At 36.6% G+C, this 14,488-nt stretch overlaps 1 protein-coding gene across 1 annotated transcript; it reads left to right on the forward strand.

The window, feature by feature from the left end:
* The first annotated feature begins 521 nt into the window (after nt 1-521).
* LOC137238909 (nuclear transcription factor Y subunit beta-like) lies at nt 522-14,035 on the forward strand. Its single transcript, XM_067763938.1, has 2 exons — nt 522-697; nt 13,089-14,035. The coding sequence occupies exons 1-2, from the start codon at nt 683-685 to the stop codon at nt 13,899-13,901; spliced, it is 828 nt and encodes a 275-aa protein (XP_067620039.1). The 5' UTR covers nt 522-682; the 3' UTR covers nt 13,902-14,035.
* Nucleotides 14,036-14,488: the final 453 nt, after the last annotated feature.

Genomic DNA, 14,488 nt, shown 5'->3' on the forward strand with positions numbered 1-14,488 from the left:
TGATCTTATACAACCCAAAAAATTGTCTTTCAAGCAAGCCAAACCAAGTCAAACATCTGATTATATGCATTATATTCGGCTTGAGTCAAATTTTAACTTCTTTGCTTAATTGGTCTTCACAACTTTAGCCGGTTATAATATATTATATTAAACTTTTGCATTTAATTTATTCAAACAAGAAGTAACAGCGTTTTTGTCTGCAACAAACTTTCGGCGCTTAAATTGTTTGGAGTCCGCACAGAAAACTTGTTTTGTTGTCATTTTAGTGAATAATTTTATAATCATTAGCATACATGATTTTTTTCTATGCTTACTCAATTACTCTTATGTTTAGTCTGAACTATTAATATTTGCTTTAATTAATTATATAATTACCTCGATTTAGTAGATATGCAAGGCTGTTAAACCAGAAAATTGAAACACTGTGCAGTTGGACAAAAGATATAAGAATGAAGCCAGCTAATGAGCTAATATAAGGCACTATGAACCACGCGCAATGTTTCAGTAACTTTAAAATTGCATAGATGGTTGGACTAGAGGAAAATTTTTTTTTATGGGGTTAACGAAAAAATAGAGCGTCAGAAAAAGAGAAATAAATTGAAAAACATAGCTGCAAAAACGATAAAAAAGAGAAAAGTTGAAAAAAGCTGCATAAGCACATAAAAAACATTTGACGAACATCATGAAATATTTGAATGTGAGTTCTGATTTGTGACCTGTGTTGTTGTTGCTTGATCGATAGAGCAAAATTGATTTACGGAATAACAGTGACAGTGAACATTTTTTTTTTCTTTTTTTAAATTTAATATCGTATTTTGCGGCTGCCAGGCAGTGGAAGAACGCATTTTTTTGCGTAGGTACAAAACAGTAACGAAATGATAAATGAAAGAAACCGAAATATCCATGCAGTGCAGTACAATCTTTAATTTCCTTTTCATCGGTGCGTGTAAAATCTTTGTTTTGATAACATTGTGTGAAATCTCACTTTCTTTAGTACTATGTGTACTTCGGATGTCATTTCAACACCGACGGCATACTCCATAAATCACAACAGGCAGTTGAAAATGTTGCAAAAACAGACGTTTTTCTCTGTAATACATACAAATGAATCCATCTTATTAGGGTGCGCCTTTATCTACAACACTCTCACAACTGCACGATTGCTAGGTTGGTGTTGTTTTTGGCAACGTTGCAGCGATAAGTACCCTACCCGAAGGTTCTGGGGAGTGTTATCGATGTTCGTGCCCTTTACCGGATTAATATCTGGTACGTTTCAGTAACCCTAGTGCGGTAACGTACATCTGTGAGACGTACGTCATTTAAATTTTGCTCTCAGTCTCCCACAATCGTAAAGAGAGAACATTCTCATTCTCAGTTTTCTCAGCTACCATTACCAGCTTGTCAGTGTAACTTTTTTGTTTGCTGAAATATATACGATTGTTTTTTTAAAATACGTCTAAGAGACGTATCGTTATCTTTTACGTGAATACGTGACATGACTAATTGTACCTTTCATGAAAATGAAATGGTATATTAATTTCGTCACGAAACCCAAAATTGTAAGTCCTTAAAGGAAAATAGATAGACCCACCATTAAGTATACCGAAATAATCAGGTTGAAGAGCTGAGTTGATTTAGCCATGTCCGTCTATCCGTCTGTCCGTCTGTCTGTTTGTAAGCAAACTAGTCTCTCAATTTTTGAGATATCTTGATAAAATTTGGTGAGCGGGTGTACTTGGGTGTCCGATTAGACATTTGTCGGAACCGGCCGGATCGGACCACTATAGCATATATCCTCCATACAACCGATTTTTCAGAAAAAGAGGATTTTTGTAATATCTTACTCAATTTAACAGACTGAAGCTTCAAACTTCAACATATAATTTCGTATATTGCACATATTGTTGCCTGAAAAAATTGATGAGATCGGTCATATATATATTATATATCCCCCACAACCGATTGTTCAGATACGAAACTTTTCGTAATTACTGCCCTATTTTAAGAGCTAGAGGCTTCAAATTTCAACGAATTCTTACGTATATAGCATATATTGTTGTCTGAAAAACTCATAAGATCGGTGGTATATATAGTACATATATAGTGGTATATATAGTATATATATATATAGAATATATATATATATTTTCGCAATTTTAGCCCCATTTTAATAGCTAGTAGCTTCAGATTTCACCTATTGCTTACGTATATAGTATATATTGTTGTGTGAAAAAATCATAGAGATCGGTGATATATAATATATATATGATGGTATATATAGTATATATATATATAGTATATATATTTTTTTTTTTTGCGATTTCAGCCCCATTTTAACAGCTAGAAGCTTCAAATTTCACCAAATGCTTACGTATATAGCATATATTGTTGTCTGAAAAAATCATAGAGATCGGTTGTATATATAGTATATATCTCATACAACCGATTGTTCAGATAAGAAGCTTTGCGCAATTTCTGCCCCGCTTTAACAGCTAGAAGCTTCAAATTTCACAAAATGCTTACGTATATAGCATATATTGTTGTCTGAAAAAATCATAGAGGTCGGTTGTATATATATTATATACTTCATATAAACTGTCATTTTGACCCCTTTTTTACGGCTAGAATCTTCAAAATTCATCAAATTTCATCAAATAGTTACGTTTTCGTCATATATTTTTGAAATACGTGATTCGTAGTCATAGTTTTTACACGCAGACCACAAAAAACCTTAAACTTTGCATCTTCACACAAAGTACCTACCTATTTTTTATTTTATATTTATCTTAAAAATCGTTTAGGTATGTAGATCTGTTCACTATATATTTCTTATCTTATATATCCGATTATTCGGAGATTACGAACGGAATAAGATTATTGTTCAGCCCCATTCATGAAAGGTATGAAGTCTTCGGCACAACCGAAGACAGTCCCGTCCTTACTTGTTTTATATGTAAGTTTTGCCTAAAATGGCAATTTTAGCTAATATTTTTTAAGTATAGTTTAAAACAGTTTATTCATTGAATTGAAGTACAAAAATATGTATTTTATTTTAATTTTTTTGCTATAAACTGAAGTCCTTTGAAAAAAATGATTTTTGTAAGGACAAGTCCTAGACAAGTCAAACTTAATTTTTAATATACTGAAAAAAGAATACTTTTCTTAAAAAAATTTAAAACATGTGAATATATATCAAATAAATGAATAAAAAAAAAACAGAAAAAAATTAAAGTTTTTTTTTATATCTTTAGGTTCCTTAAACTCGAAGACGTATCTCAGACGTACGCTATCTTTTTAGGTTAAAAAAATAATGTTATCTTTCTAAGGTTAAGGTACTAGACCGACTATCTTGGGAACGATTTAATATGACCACAGTGAACCTTTTAAAAAATCCCGTCACCCATCCCCTATTTCCATGATGAACTTGGGGCCACCAGGGCCTCTAAATATGTGTGCGATACATGCACATTTCTAACAGGATTCGCCTCGCGCAAGTGAGGTTGACAATTGCGCTGCGAAAGCTATGAATTGCGCTCATTAATCCCTAGTCCGCTATGTTTTTGGAACTTGTTAACGAAAATATGTGCATAAATAACTCTAAAATGGCGGCCATCATAGTGTGGTAAAAGCGTGCTCCGTCTATCATACAGAGAATGTTAGGTTCAAGTACCGTGCAGAACAACATCAAAATTTTAGAATAAAAAGGTTTTTTTAAGCGAAGTCATCCATTGTCAGTGGTTTGGCAAATACTTTGAGCGGATTTCTGTCATTAAACGCTTCTCAGTGAAAATTCATCTGCTCTAACGCTGCCGTTCTTAAACTTTCGTTTAATTGATTATAATATTCGTGCTCAGTCTATAGCACAGATACGCATCAACATTTTTATACCTTTCATGAACATGAAATGGTATATTAACTTTGGTCCGCTGTTTGTAACTTTGAGATATATAGAAGATAGACTCACCACTTAGTATACCGAATTGATCAGGGCGACAAACTGAGTTGATATAGCCATGTCCGTCTGTCCGTCCGTCCGTCTGTCTGTTTGAACGCAAACCAGTCCCTCAAATTTTGAGATATCTCAATGAAATTTGGCATAAGGATGTATTTTTGCATTATAATAGACATTTGTGGGATCCGGTAGGATCGAACCACTATATATAACATATATCTCCCATACAACCGATCGTTCAGATAGAAAATTTAGCCATTTCTCCCTTAATTTCCAATATAAAAACGTTAAGCTTGGTGATATTTATTCTAATATATCATAGAAGATTTCCTGAAAAAATCACTTGGATCTGAGCTATATGTATATAGTATATACCTATCCCATACAACCGATCGTTCACATAGAAAGATGTTTGACAATTTTTCTCTTTTAGTTTCCAATATAAAGACGTTAAAATTGGTGAGATATATTCTAATATATCATAGAAGATTTCCTGCAAAAATAATTTCGATCGGAGCTATATATAATATATATCCCCTACAACCGATCGTTCAGATAAGGGGGTTTTTTGCCATTTTTTTTATATTTATCTTAAAATCGTTTAGGTATGTACATCTGTTCACTATATATTTCTTATCTTATACAGCGCATTATTTGGAAATTACGAATGGGATAAGATTACTGTTCAGCCCCATTCATGAAAGGTATGAAGTCTTCGGCACAGCCGAAGACAGTCCCTTCCTTACTTTGTTTTTTAATATTATATGAGTACATGGAAAATAGTGAAAAACGCTTCAGCACCGTATTTGCGCATGAGATATTTACGGCTTGAAGAACAAGCGAAAACTGATTTAAGGCCGCGGCACAATGACATTTTTCATTTAGATTCGCTTAACACAAGCTTATGCATTCCAGTGGCATCGCCAAAATCAACCAAGATGTTGCGCTTGTAAATATGACGGAACTTCAGACTTGACAATTGAAGTTTATTTCGCCTTGCCCATTCACATACAACATTTCGCGAAGCGCTGTTATAAACATTCTCGCTATACAACAAAAATACTTGTTAACATATTTTGTGTCGTTTTCGATTGTTATATTGCAGTTTTTAATTGCGAAAAATGTTAGAAAATTTACCAACCAGTGGGAAAAATAATTGGACTTGCAAAGTGTGCCAACACCCTTAGCCAAAGCAAATGTCAAATTATTCTTCTTATGATTTGCTTTCAACAAAATTTGGGAGTAGGCTACTTTTCCATATCAGATGGCGCCAGTGTCACCCAATCTACCGTTCTCCATAAAAATACGAGCAATCTACTCATAATGCACAAGCTTTTGTTAAACTCATCTATATATTTTAGAAGGAAACGACCACGAAGTACTCCAATGCCAATTTATTCTAATACAGTTTAAGAATAAACAGTGGTCACCAAAATTTAAACTGTGGCTGTGTTGGTAAGAGTAAAATCGTCGTACTGGTAGCGGTTGAGTCGCATTGAGAGTATGCGAAATGAGATCAAAGCCTACTTGAACGAACAATAAAAGTGGTAGCGGTTGAGTCGCATTGAGAGTATGCGAAATGAGATCAAAGCCTACTTGAACGAACAATAAAAGTGGTAGCGGTTGAGTCGCATTGAGAGTATGCGAAATGAGATCAAAGCCTACTTGAACGAACAATAAAAGTTGTATATCAGTGAACAATGCTGCCAATAAAATTAAACAGAGAATTTCAACCAAATGAAGAAAATCGTCCTACTCATTCTATTAGATAATACTTTATCAGGTCTTAATTATGATGGAAATATACGGCGAAGGTATTGGAATGATTTTTATCTGAGCTATACAAATGAAGAGCAGATAAAAAGTTGTAGATCAAATTAGCAAAAACACAGAACATCATTCTTGCGAAAAAGTACGTCTATCAACTAACAAAAATAAGGCTCTATAAGTTTTTCGTCATACCTATATTCTATTTCATGTAGCAGTAGCATCCAGCAAGACCGATAGCTCTCATTGTTATTGATACAATTTATCGTTGCAATTTTTATTAGGTTTCGATGAGCCTTTAATTAGAGCTATAACGCTTAACCTCTCAGCCTTTTATTGAAAATGGATGCTCTTAATGTATTTATGCAGGTTTTTTACATCATATCACGAAGGACTAAGAGTCATGCCAGAGCGATGTATACCAGCTTGTAAAACCGACAGAATTGGTTATCGGATACATTTAGCTTTCTAAGTTGATATCACAGAATGCAGTGTCTTTTGTAGTGCGGAGTGGGAGTTTGTAGCTTTTTTCTGCTTAGATTTATGAGTTTGGCTGACGCGCTCGTTGCTGGGAGTGTAAATAATTTGGCCTGTCTTTTTCTTGGGATTTTAGTCAAGTGTTGTTGCTTGTTATCTTCTATCAGGAGTTCTGAGAAATTTGCAGTCAGGAATACATACTTACTTAATTTGCGCTTAACCGTTTAAAGGGTTATGGCCGTCCAACAAGGCGCGCCAGTCGCTCCTTCTCTCGGCCAACCGGCGCCAATTGACCACACCAAGGGGGTTTAAATCGTTTTCCACCTGGTCCCTCCAATGGAGTGGAGGCCTCACTCTACCTCAGCTTCCATAGGCGGGTTCCGATAGAAACACGTTATTGACCGGAGCGTCATCTTTCATTCGCATAGCATGACCTAGCCAGCGCAGCCGCTGCGTATTAATTCGCTGGATTATGTTGATGTTTGCGTATAGCTCGTACAGCTCATCGTTAAATCTTCTACGGTACTAGTCCAAAGTAGCACTTATTGGCAAGAGTGATTCTTCGCTGGATTTCAGTGCTGATGTTGTTGCTAGTGTTGATGCTTGTTCCCAAATAAACGAAGTCTTTTACTATTTCGAAATTATGGCTGCCAACAGTAGCGTGGTTGCCAAGACGTATATGCGCCGACTCTTTGCTCGTTGACAGCGGGTACTTCGTTTTGTCCTCATTCACCATCAAACTCATCTTTACCGCTTCTTTTTCCAGTTTGGAGTAAGCAGAACTAACGGCGCCGGTGTTTAAGTCGATTATATCAATGTCATCAGCATATGCCAGTAATTGCACGCTTTTATAGAATATTGTTCCAGAGCGGTTAAGTTCTGCAGTTAGTATAATTTTCTTCAGCATCAATTGAAAGAAATCGCACGATAGGGGGTCACCTTGTCTGAGACCTCATTTAGTTTCGAACGGCTCGGAAAGGTCCTTCCCAATTCTGACTGAGTTGATGGTGTTGCTCAACGTAATTTTGCACAGCCGTATAAGTTTTGGGGGGAAACCAAATTCAGACATAGCGGCATATAGGCAGCTGCTTTCCGTGCTGTCGACGGCGGCTTCAAATGCGACGAAGATGTAATGTGTGTATATTATTTTTTCGAGAGTTTTTTCCGCATTGTGAAAATATGGTCGAAGATAGATTTACCAGGTCTGAAGCCGCACTGATTAGGTCCAATCAGCCGATTCACGGTGGGCTTCAAACTTTCGCATAATACACTTGACAGGACCTTATATGCGATATTGGGAAGGCTAATTCCGCGATAGTTGATGCAGTTAGCAGTATCCCCCTTCTTTTGAACTGGGCAAAGAACACTGAGATTCCAATCGTCGGACATGCGCTCGTCCGCCCATATTTTGCGAAGAAGCTGATGCGCGCGCTTTACCAACTCCTCGCCGCCTACATTGCGTATGTAGGGGTTGATTCTGTAAAAGTAAGGTTTTTGAAATGTTACAGTATCCAGATCGAAGCTGTGTCATAGTGACTCGTGTCTTCTTGTGAAATCTGATGTCCTGTTCGAGTTTCCGGTATTGAACTACTAACATCGTCCATCATACCTGTCCTGTTGTAGAGTTCTTAATGGTGGACGGTCTCAATAGAATATGGCATGAATCTTTGTGTATTTGAGCGAAAGAGAAAGGTGTGATGACAAAGGTGTGTTTTCTGTTGTATGGCTCGGTATCAAGGCTAGTGTGGAGAGAAAATGGAATATAATGATGAACTTAATGTGCTCTTTGCAGACCAAGTCTCAGTAACCTTGGCAATAAAATCCGATACAACTAGCAAAACCGACTAGATTTTTGACTCTACTAGGCATTCAATAGAGCGTTAATGAGATTATTAAGAATTTTTGTTTTTTTATGGAAGATTGAGTATCCGCATAAATAAGACACATCCTAATATATATAAGCTCACTATATTTTTGGGTGGAAAAACAATGTACGCAAACGCGAAATTCCAGTTGCTGTAGGGTAATAATTAAAACATTGTCATAACTCACTTAACCCTACCTCAATAGGCATAAGCACTCCGTAGGTTGTGACAGCCCTGCAGAGCATGGAACTCTTCTTTCTACTCCATGTACATCTACCCTGAGGTGGATCTAAAATGAGGCATTTGTCACTAAGTAAGTCATGTACTGTAGACAGGGGACCAATAAGTGAAGTTCGGAAACTTAAACCAACAAATCTTCGGCTGAACTCAAATTCGGAAAACATTGAAAATAGCAATTTCTGCTGGGTTGAGGGCCTCATGAATGCAAATTATGTGCTTCATTCTGTATTGCGAACCATAGCTCAGACGAACGGTTCGCCTCAAAACGATTTCGTCTAGCAATGCTATTCTCTATCATTTTCATTCGGCGTTTTTGTTCTTACTTCATTTAAAGCAGGAAGGCGAAAGCACTTGTCAAATGAAATGTTGCCATCGTTTTACATAGTGCAAATACACTAGAAATTCATCTCTGAGGCGAAACAAACGTTCGTTTCGTAATAGAGAATGTGGCCCTATATCTTGAGCAAACGAAAACGTTGTTTAGATTCTACGACGTCTGCTTAAATGTGCCCGACATTGAATTTGTGAGATAATTACTTTGAATGAGCAAAAAAAGTGCCAATGTTGCTTCATTCATTCAAATTCGGAAGTCGCATAATATGCCAACTTGGAGAAACAACTTTTTTTAAATTAAGGTCACGTCATTGCATTTTGCTCGATCAGCTTAAAACGTATAAGCTTCACCCAACTTGATTTAAATGAAAGGCTTACGAAGATCTTCAGCTTAAAATATGTCATCATGATTACAAAAAGAGTTTCAGGCCGGGAAAATCTAATCTCAGTGGGCTCACATTCTTGTTCATGGAACTATGCAAGCGAACTCGCTTAAATAATTTCAAACAGAGGCCGAGCGATCAGGATTGAGGTTTATATTGCCATAAAGTGCAAATTAGAAAGCAGAAACTTTAAATATATGATCAGGCTGGCCCGAATAAAGCAAACTCCATGCTTTTCTAGGTTTCCGGGACATGCTCTTAAGCAGTTAGAACTCATTATGCCACATTTTTTTCTGATAGTTAAAATTTTCATACGACAAAGTTCATGCTGTGCGACTCAGCTCATTATGAACCATCTTTTGCTGCACCTCCTTGGAAGATACCGTTTTAGAATACTCGAATTGCTTAGTGATCATATGTCAAGCTTTGCAAGAAAAGATATTGGTATGTACGTCCCGCCAATCTAGGATCATCTTAGAATCTGTCATATATCAACGTCAGTCTTGTCTGAAACTACATCGTTGCAAAGTAACATTTCTTTAAGTAGTTAAAGCTACCGTCAATGGGGTTTACTTCATATAGAGGGGAAGGTGGTATTCAAAACCAATTTTATGACCAGCTGTGATCTTGAAAATGGAAAAGTAAACTAACAAAATACAAAAATAAAAGAAAATTTAAAATGGGCGTGGCTCCTCCCTTTTTCATTTAATTTGTATAGAATACTTTTAATGACATAAGTCGAACAAAAATTTACTAATCCTTTTGAAATTTGGTAGTGGCAAAGACTCAATGACGATAACTGTTTTCTATGAAAATGGGCGAAATCGGTTGAAGGCACGCCCAGTTTTTATACACAGTCCACCGTCGTTCCATCCGCTCGGCCTTAACACGATAACTTGACCAAACATCGATATATTTTTACTAAACTTAATCCACGTACTTATCTGAACTCACTTTATCTTGGTATAAAAAATGGCCTAAATCCGACACGCCCACTTTTTCGATATCGAAAATTACGAAAAATTAAAAAAATTCCGTAATTGTATACCAAATATGAAAAAAGGGATGAAACATGGTAACTGGATGCGTTTATTGACGCAAAATATAACTTTAGAAAAAACTTTGTAAAATGGGTGTGACACCTACCATATTAACTAGAAGAAAACAAAAATTTCTTCAGGGCGAAATCAAAAGCCCTTGGAATCTAGACAGGAATATTGTTCGTGGTATAACATATTGTGACGAATTTACTGAAATTCCTCTTATTTGCAACCTAATACTAACGTTCGAATCACTAAACTGTTGAATAAATAACTCCACTATTCAATAATGCAATATGGCCTTTAGTAAAGTACTTCACAATAACACTTCTATTGCTCGCCAGATAGCGTCTTAAATCAAACTGATTGTCGCGCCCCTACTATTGCGGCCTTTTATACTGCCTGGTTTCCTCGTTGCTTTCTTCTAGGCTTTTCTATTCTAGAATTTACTAGTTAATTATCAGCTATAAAATCACCAGCCACAACTACGTTTATAGCTTCTCATATGCGCGTGTGTACGTGAGTAATACTTGCACAAATTATTGTCTTCTTTTGTGAACATCTAAGATAAGATACATAAATGCATGTTTTTGTGCGTCTCTTCTCTGCTGCTCGTATGGACATATGGGTAGACATAATGATTGATTTAATGATGTGCATACAAGTCACTGCTTAGCATCGGCTTAGAGATGATAGTATCCCTTAATGTTGCTAATATTCGCCAAAATATATAAATAAATTAGCGGTACCCGACATGTGATGTTCTGGGTCATCGTGGTCCACATTTCGGTCGATATCTCGAAAACGCCTTCACATATACAACGGAGGGTGACTCCCTTTTAAACCCCTCATTAGTACCTTTAATTCGATACCCATATCGTAGAAACACATTCTAGAGACATCCCCGGTCCACCTTTATGGCGATATCTCGAAAAGGCGTCCACCTATAGGACTATGGCCCACTCCCTTTTAAAATACTCTTTAATACCTTCTATTCGATACCCATGTCATACAAACACATTCCAGGGTTAGCCTAGGTTCATTTTTCTAAATGGTGATTTCCCTTATTTTGTCTCCAAAGCTCTCAGCTGAGTATGTAATGTTCAGTTACACCCGAACTTAGCCTTCCTTACTTGTTATATATATAACATTTTGGACAACACAAAAAACATGATTATTTAGTCAGTAAAATTTGATGTGTGGACTGAAATCAAGACTCTTGATAAAAATTTTAAAATCATTTCTGAAAATGGGCCTGGCACTGCCCACTTGTGTTAAAATCAATTTTACAAATATTATTAATCATAAATCAAAAACCGTTAAACCCACTATAACAAAATTGAGCAGGGAGCTTGCCTTTTACTATAAGGAATGCTGCGATGAAAAATGTACGAAATCGGTTAGGAGCACGCAAACTTTTATATAAAAGATCTATAAAGGAGTCGTGAATGAATGCAAAAGCTATATATTTGCAAAAAGGCTATATTTCTTTTCCCAAGCGGTATTATAACAAGAAATAGGAAAAAATTCAAATTCTTGAAAATGCGCGTGGCACTGCCCCTTTTATGATTAAGCAATTTTCTTTGTTTCGGGAGCCATAACTCGAAGAAAAATTCCCTGATCGTGACATGATTGGGTACAAAAATGTTCCTTATAGCAGGAAATATTTCATGTATAAATGTATGGGAATGGTAAACGAGCACGCCTGTTTTTTTTATAAAAGGAATTCAAAAGTGTTGTATTATTGTAGTCTAATAAGCTATATTTTAGCGAAAAATGATATTGTATTGTGGCGAATGTTGACATCACTATACTGTTAGTAAATAATCACAACAATAAAAACAACAAGCAGCGACACTTAAGGGCCAATTAAACTTCCTTAACCCTAACGCCATAATCGTAACCATATTTTTACTTATCCATATCAAATTGGCATCAGTTATTGATGCCTTAACCTAAAAATCGTGAAAATTTTATAAAAATGAAGAAAACGCAAGAAATTAAAATCATATACCACAATAAATAAGTCTTTTAGTCAAAATGTATCCAAAACAATAAATAAAATCTACAAAAAGTTAATAAATTCTCCAACTAAAATATTTTTAGGTTACGGATATTACGAAAAAGCAAAAACCAATTGGTTGGCTATGGTTTGGTTATGGCGTTAGCGTTATGGTATGGCACTATTAATCCATTACATTGATTTCCATAAGCTTAGTTCGATCCGCTGTTTTATCTGGTTATGGATAAGTCATCATTAATTGGCCCTTTATTTACAAGGCAACGAAGAACATTCCACACACATAACCAGTAGCTCGAAGTGAAGTGATATATCACATATGCAGTCATCAGCTAAGAGAAGAAGTAGTTACGTAGTCACACCTACACAAGCGTATGGCTAGAAGAAAACTACACATATACATGTATATAGCTAGCAACCAAGCATGAGATACCACTGTTCGCGAAATGACTAGACCTTAGGAGCAATGAGTGAACGAAAAAACCGAGAGTATTAGAAAACCGAGAAATCAATAATCATTTTGATTTAAATACGCGATTGAGAAGTACGTGATATTGAAATATAATTGTACTACGCTCAAAGTAGTCCAAATAATGACCATTTTGCAATACTGAATATTGGAGCTATTTATTCGACTGTTCAGCGACTCAAACGTTAGTAGACGGGAATCACCGAAATTCTTTACAGTATCAATGATATTCCACTTACCAAATTTTACTATAAGGTGATATTGGGAGAATTTTTTTTTAAATTGGCGGATCACACTCTGAGTATATAAAGTTCGGTTACACCCACCCGAACTTAGACAACCTTACTTGGTTTGGTTTAAATTTTCGTCAATAGTTCGTAACCGCTGTTTCGTTTTAATAATTATGCATTGGCATAAAACTCAGCATCTCTACAGGCCCTATTTGTAAATATTTACCACAAGCTTTCTTCGTTCATTGTACTCTTATCTACACATGTTTGTATGAATATATGTGTAATATTTTCTTATTTGCTTTGTTTCAGATATTAAATACAACATACGCAGTGGCTGTCGTTTTTGCCTGTTTTACATCGTTACTTGACCCAAGTTGTCTAGCTGTGGCAATAAATGATGAAGGGTTGCCATCGCCAGTATCGCTCCCATTTAATGATTTATTGCCACCTCTGTCCAATGCTGATTTCGAGAACGAAAAAACAATGTCGTTTATCGTTGCAGCTTCTACTACTAGCAAAGCAACAGATATATCAGCAACCACAACGATTGCTAGTGGAATACCGGCGCCACCGATGAAGCCAACGAAATTGTTGAAAACGGAACAATCAAAAAAATTACAACATCAGCAACAAAAGATTAAACAACAAACGCCGTTAGAAGTACCCGTATTAGATTTGTATCCTGAGGTGGCACCAGCATTGCAAGCGCCGGAAGCGAAGACTGTAGCATCAGTTACAGTTTCAGTACTCAAACCATCCGCTATAGCTCAACATCAAACATTGTCAGCAGAGACAGCGCAGACGAAATATCAAGCTACAACAGCAACAACAACGAACTATCAAGCGTTTGCACAACAACAACTGAAACCACAAAATCAACTAAAACAACAACAGAAGCAGCAACTGGTTAAGCAGTTGGGACAACAAACAGTTGTACAGCAGAAGTTGCAGCCACAAAATGTTGCAACAATTAACAAAGCAGCGCTGGCATCGGTGCAGATATCGCAAGAGCGAGGACGAGTAAATGTTGAGCTATTACAACAATTACTACATTCAACAACACGTCGGCCATCACGTGGTGCGCTTCCCACGTTGACACCATTTCCACGACGTATTAAGTGATTTCTTGTACGTGGATAAGTAATATTTGACAGAAATTAAAATGACTTATTAAATTTTCACAATTACTTGTTTACTTAAATGGATATAAATTCATTTAATCTGTTTGCAGTGATTAACTAGCAAGATTTTTTCAGCAAAATAAAATACCCACCGTTAACTCACATCCCATTTGTCTAGTGTAGAAGCATGGACCATGACAGCATCAGATGAAGCAGCTCTGGGAGTGTTCGAGAGAAAAGTCCTTCGAAAGATGTATGGACCTCTACGCATTGGCAATGGCGAGTACCGAAGAAGATTTAACGATGAGCTGAACGAACTCTACGCTGACATCAACATAGTCCAGCGAATTAAAACGCAACGGCTGCGCTGGCTAGGCCATGTTATGCGAATAAAAGATGACGCTCCGGCCAAGAAAGTGTTTCTATCGGAACCCGCCTATGGAAGCAGAGGTGGAGGGCGGCCCCCACTCCGTTGGAAGGACCAGGTGGAAAACGATTTAAGCTCCCTTGGTGTCACCAATTGGCGCCGGTTGGCGCCCCTTGTTGAACGGCCATAACCGTTTAAACGGTTAAGCGCCAATTAAGTAA

This window comes from Eurosta solidaginis, chromosome 1 (assembly GCF_040869045.1).
Source record: "Eurosta solidaginis isolate ZX-2024a chromosome 1, ASM4086904v1, whole genome shotgun sequence".
Lineage (NCBI taxonomy): Eukaryota > Metazoa > Arthropoda > Insecta > Diptera > Tephritidae > Eurosta > Eurosta solidaginis.